The sequence below is a fragment of the Salvelinus sp. IW2-2015 genome, linkage group LG8 (genome assembly GCF_002910315.2).
Source record: "Salvelinus sp. IW2-2015 linkage group LG8, ASM291031v2, whole genome shotgun sequence".
In the NCBI taxonomy this organism is placed as follows: Eukaryota; Metazoa; Chordata; class Actinopteri; order Salmoniformes; family Salmonidae; genus Salvelinus; species Salvelinus sp. IW2-2015.
This window is the reverse complement of record NC_036848.1, coordinates 23,329,203-23,335,413: the sequence shown is the minus strand read 5'-3', so window position 1 is coordinate 23,335,413 and position 6,211 is coordinate 23,329,203. Positions and strand designations below refer to the sequence as shown.

At 40.9% G+C, this 6,211-nt stretch overlaps 1 protein-coding gene across 1 annotated transcript; it reads right to left on the bottom strand.

Moving 5' to 3' along the window:
- Nucleotides 1–365: 365 nt before the first annotated feature.
- On the bottom strand, nucleotides 366–5,576 carry clic2 (chloride intracellular channel 2). Its single transcript, XM_023992781.2, has 6 exons — nucleotides 5,286–5,576; nucleotides 3,145–3,254; nucleotides 2,200–2,325; nucleotides 2,006–2,109; nucleotides 1,516–1,697; nucleotides 366–1,244 (listed from the first exon to the last, which is right to left on the bottom strand). The coding sequence occupies exons 1-6, from the start codon at nucleotides 5,337–5,339 to the stop codon at nucleotides 1,083–1,085; spliced, it is 738 nt and encodes a 245-aa protein (XP_023848549.1). The 5' UTR covers nucleotides 5,340–5,576; the 3' UTR covers nucleotides 366–1,082.
- Between the last annotated feature and the right edge of the window lie 635 nt (nucleotides 5,577–6,211).

The window sequence follows — 6,211 nt, the reverse complement described above, 5'->3', positions numbered from 1 at the left end:
ATCGGTGGATGCGGTGGATTGAGAYGCAGCCCATGCAAAAAAAAGATATCTCTAGCTTAAACAGACCGATTTTGATGGGGATATGTTTTATTATGTTACTTAGATTGACGCACGGGTGTGTCAATAGACTTAAGGATTAAACACAAAAATGAGCTGTCAACTTATTTAAATTGACAAATTTAGAAATGCACAGTAAATACATATTTAGGGTAATCATGCAGCATAAATCAGATATGACTACATACAGTATATATGCGTTTCTTTGACATGATCAGCAATGGTTTCTGTGTTTCCTTTTAACACCCACAAGGGAGCAGCAGAGTCCTAGAGATTTACACACACACACACACACACACACTCGAGGGTCAGACTCATTAAATAGATTTTATTTTAGTTCACATCATAGTTTGAAAAAACTAGAATCGGGCAGGTGTAATGTATTATGGTAAAACATTTGACCTTAACTTATTTACATGATAATTGACTATTCTTTATGGTAATCATGAGCAACTGTTAAAATATATTTTATATCACTCCATTCAATCACACATAAACAGAATTAGAATACACTCTTATAGTCTTATACATTCTAATATTATGGGTGTTCAGGTCATAAACAACATGTGAAAAAAATATACATATTTACACTATGGACAAAGAAACACTTAATTTGATAAACAGTCAAATTGCACACTTGGCCTATTTAGTGTGGTATATAATGGGAATTGGCAGTATAATTACTTGAAATTAACATCATACATAAACCTTAGTTACTGTAGCATCCTATTAGTAAATTGTCTGTAAAACACAAGGCATTGCAGTTAATTTTGTAAATAATGCACTTTTTAACATAATGCACTTTAAGCGGGTGTGAACTTCTGTACTGATTTGATTCCTAGAATGCCTATCGATTTCAAAGGCATCCTGATGCAGGATTGATTTGAGATACTTTGATAATGATTGCTGTGGCCTCCCAAAAAAATGTGTTATATTTTTTGGGGTGAATGACTTACCATTTCCATGTAAGGTAATAGTAAAAGAGGACATGTTGTGTAATGGTTGGTTAAAGGTTGGTTATAGGTTTACAGCCTCTTATTGGTCACGTCCAGGTAAGCCTTCTCGATCTCGATGTTGGCAGGGCAGGTCTGACTGAACTCCTCCCTCTCGTAGGCATTGTTCAGGTACCTCCATACACCGGTGAACTGGACCGGGATGTCAAAGTCACAGTACTTCTTGGCAGCAATCTAGCATATAAAACAGAATACATGGGAAAACTGTTGAATTGTGAGACACTATAAACCGTAATAGTCATATTACACTATTTAAATAATGAAGACTGGAGAATATGGACAGAGAATGTCTATTCCCAATGGTTAAAAATTAAGTTAAGTTACTTCTCCCAGGATTAGAAAGTAAGGATGGGCCCTGTCATTGCATAGGTTGTGTACTACACTTCATAAGACATGCCTAATACCAGAAAATAATCAGTTTATGTTATAGGCCTATTTGTCTCACCTTGATGACATGCAGCTTGGGCAGCAGGTTGCAATCTGCCAGGGTGAGATGGTTGCCATCCAGGAACTTTCTCTTGGAGAGGGCGATGTTTTCTCTGGAGTTGTGGTCAATCTCTTCAGGGACGGGGGAGTTCAGGTAGTGATCCAGCCGCTTGAACTCCCGCAGCAGCGCCTTCTCTTGGACTATGGATTGAGAGAGACACAGGCATATATTATATATCTATAGCTTTAGAGGTGTTCCTTATGGGCGGCTTTCCCAGACCCAGATTAAGCTTATATATTGGGTGAAAAAGCGCTTTCAATTGAGATTCTCCATTGAGCATGCTTTTCAGTCCAGGATTAGGCATGGTCTGGTCCCTAAAATTCACATCAAACCATCATTTCATGAAGGCATACGCCCATAGTGTGTATTCCATTGAGTACTTTTTTTTCCATTGCCTCATAAGACATGGTCTAATACATGAATGTGGACTGACTGTAACTTCACTTACAAGTAGTGTTTGCTGGGTTGTTCTTGATGAAAGCGGAGAACTTGGCGAAAATGTCCGCACCCACGTCAAAGGACTCTTTGTTGCGTGGGCTAAGGTGTGGATACCTGAAGGGAGGGAGATGAGATGAGTCTGAGTATGAATTTGTTTGAAGACGGTCAGTGTCTTTCACTTTCTTTAATATAATAACACTATACCTGGGAGGGGCCAGTGTTTGCTCCAGAAACTCCTCGATCTTGATAAAGTCTGTCTTGAGGGTGCCATTGTACAGTAGGAATGGAGGGTTGGTCCCTGGTGCCAAATCCTTCAGCTCTGCTGGCTTCCTAGAGTGTACCAGGGCAGGGTTGGGTGGAGAGGTGGGTAAAGGGGAGGGAGAAAGGGAGTAGACAGGGTCATATATGTGATCATTCCAGCTTTATATCAATAGATACGATGTCGATCATTCAGCGACACAATCACAACGAACACAATGGTTATCAAGCCATGTCAAAATCCAGTGTTGGCATTCTCGATTAAGGATTCCAACAATGCTCACGATTCAGTAAGTAAAACACACTGGCATGGGAGTGGCTAGCTCAAAGGGTGCATGTTGTGTGTTTTCTTAATCACTCAGATATCAGCATCCTTTCAACGTTTCCTGATCTTATTAGCTCACTGGTAATGGGCCTGAGAAATTCACACGGGTTAGATTAAGAAAATATGTTTGTTCAATAACACACTGACCATTCTGCTATTGCTTTAGCCTTGCAAGCACCGCCCTCTATCCCCTCTCTGTATCACACCCCATTGAGTGTTACTTTTACCCTATTAAACGGTTTGGTTTCTGAAAAACATCCTTGTTCTCCCTCAAATCTTAATAGAGCCCTGCGTGAGTGAGGGTTTTGTCTAGAAGGGATACAGTTTATGTCAAAATTGACTTTTCGTAGCAGGTTAGGACAACTCATGCAGTTGGTTAGGAGAATTACTATAGCAAGTTAGGATAATTAGGTTAAGATTAGGGAAACGGTTGGGGTTAAGGTTAGCTAAAATGCTAAATAATTACATTTTTGAAGTCAATTTTACATCATCTAGACATGACCCTGTGTAAGGGGACTTTTAAACAGATGCACAGGAAGTGGAAGGGTGGGGGGCGGGGTGCTTACTTCCTCATGTCGACGGTGGTCACGGTGAACTTGACTCCTTTCAGCCACAGGACCATGAAGAGCCTCTGGCAGAATGGGCAGTTGCCCACGTTCTCTCCATCGTGGCCAGCCTGAAGGACAAGCAGCATTAATAATTGGGTTTAGGTTTGGTTATAGCCTGGTTCTGTTTGTGCTGTATTGCCAACTCCTTTGGTCATTGTCATACCAAACAATGACCATAGGAGTTGTGGCGGAAGGGTAGCCTAGTGGTTAGAGCGTTGGATTTGTAACCGTAACGTTGCAAGATCGAATCCCCGAGCTGACAAGGTAAAAATCTGTCGTTCTGCCCCTGAACAAGGCAGTTAACCCACTCTTCCAAGGCCGTCATTGAAAATAAGAATTTGTTCTTAACTGACTTGCCTAGTTAGAAAAAGGTAAAATAAAAAGTTGTCAAGACAATATTAAAATGTCTGGGACCAGGTTAGTTTACCAGTAGTATATTTAATGGACAGCAATATMTGAGTACTGCCTCAAACACAGAAGACTCATGGTGAAGACTCAGTGCCCTTTCCAAATTCCAATGGCTTTATGTTGACATTGTCCATGTTATCCATTACAGTAAGTCCTGAGCTCCAACCCTATCATCGAATTTTTATTTTAATCTCAAGACAAAAGACACAAATATACACACTTGTAGTGGTGGGAGTGGCTGGGGTATTTTAGGAGCTGCTACTTGATAGAAAAGGCAGACATTGTGTTGGAGAGGAAGATAACGGTAGATAACGGCCTCTGGTATTGAGAAACAAATTGAATTGTTCACTCACTGTTGTACGCACTTTGATTGTGTGTGTGTGTGTGTGTGTGTCTTAAGCAACGCCCCCCACACAACCTGACAGAGCTTGAGAGGATCTGCAGAGAAAAATTGTAGAAACTCCCTAAATACAGGTGTGCCAAGCTTGTAGCGTTGTACCCAAGAAGACTCGAGGCTTTAATCGCTGCCAAAGTTGCTTCAACAAAGTACTGAGTAAAGGGTATGAATACTTATGTAAATATGAAATGTTAAAAAAAAAAAACTATTATTGCTTTGTCGTTATGGGGTATTGTGTGTAGATATATATATTAAAAAAGTCATCCATTTTACAATAAGGCTGTAACGTAACAAAATGTGGAAAAAGTCAAGGGGTCTGAATGCTTTCTGAATGCACCGTGGCTTCACCTCCCTTTTACAAAAAAATCGTTGTCTCACAGACACCCTTCGGCTCCCCCTCCAAAGGAAGTAGGGATACATGGGACTCGAAGGGAAGAAAGTGGACATGCCCAGAGTTGCCGAAAACAAACACCCTGAGATTTGACAGGTCCCCTCAGGAGGAAAAGGGGGGATCTGGCACCGAAGGGGTGGATTACGTTTCTGGGATATGACTTCACATAGAAACATACATTTATTGTATGTGACTACTTATTTGCTATTTTTGTGTGAATGTGCGTATGTGTAATAGAGCATGTGCATATGTGTCAGTGTGTGGGCGTGTCTGTCTCATCGGGGGCCAGGGGTTCCCAGCGTCCTGCCAGCTCCTCCTGGGCGTGTGGTGATAAGGTGGCCTCCAGTATCTGGCGTCACAGGGATAAAGGCCACTCTCACTGTCACTGAGGAGCTGTATGCTCAGACAGCACACACACACACACACACACACACACACACACACACACACACACACACACACACCAGCCTCCAAGGCTTTACGTAACCCTAGATGACGACCGTTCATGGAGAGCCAACCTCGGATTGATGGTGCCCATAATGTAGATCTCTGCCCCTCTACAATGCTGAGTGCTGATAAGTGAACTACAAATCTTGGTCACATTCCAGTTTTTACCAATCCTGAACACAACACTACAAGTATTGAGCCCTTATTTGAAACAGAGGCTATGGCTGAAGTGACTGAAGCTTACATTACAGCTTGATTTTGTACATTTAATTTGCTTTCACATGAAACACGTTTGAGTAAAAAAAAAATGTATTTCAATCATCACATAATTTACATATTTTTACATATTGTTGAAATAATAGACATTCATAGGCGGTTTGTTTGAATTAATACAAATTATTATTTTCTTATTCTAATCTAAAGGAAACACAATACTAAACTAAACACAATACTGACCTTTATGAAGAGTTCAATAGTCGGGTCTTTGTCGGAGTTCTGTCGCAGTGCCATTTTGTCCAAAAGCCGTGTTGTGTGGTGCCAAGTTCAGAAACGTTTTTTTCCAACAAGTGTCCTCAGACCCAACCAAAACCTGTTAACGCTGAAGACTCCAAGTCCACTGAAGTAAAACCTCACTACGCCCTTGAGTCTGCTATATATCTGTGTGCTCTAGTGTGCTGGTTTATATATGGATCTTAGGAGGCAGTGTAAGACCCTTGTGGCTGGCATGCTTTGTCTGAGGGCTTCATGAGGCTATCACTGTGAAAAGTCAGAGGAGGGGGTGGGTCCAGAGGATGGGCGTGGTCCTCCCTTATATAAACAGTGCCAAGCTCTCTCTATGAGGAGAGCCTAAAATAGGTCCTATTATTTGTCAGTTGATAACGGTTAATCAAACAATGTAGAAATATAGTTTCACCATGTGACAAAAAACCTGATGGCTATCATATTCCTCATACTGACAGTATAGCCATATTGAATACACTGTTTTGATGATTTGTCACACTAGTAACGGTGTACACTTTATACTTTTTGGCTCGCTCCTTACAAAGCATGTACTGTGTTGGAATATACTGGATAACCATTAACACCTCCTTTGATTTGGAAATGTTCAAATGCAAGTGGCTCTCAGTTTCACAAGTGGCTCTCATCTGTTGGACCAAGTGATTGCTTTGGTAACTGGACTTCCAGATGAGGATATTTTGTGATGAGACCCAATTGCGCATGAGTAACAAATATATATATCACACATTTTTGATGCTGTGTTATGGTAAGGATTTCTGGGAAAAAATGCTGACATTTGCCCAGAATTGCCASTAACCTTTAATTAAGACTACACGGTTAGCTACCTTAATATAAAACTAAGATCTACGACTGTTATCCCTGTA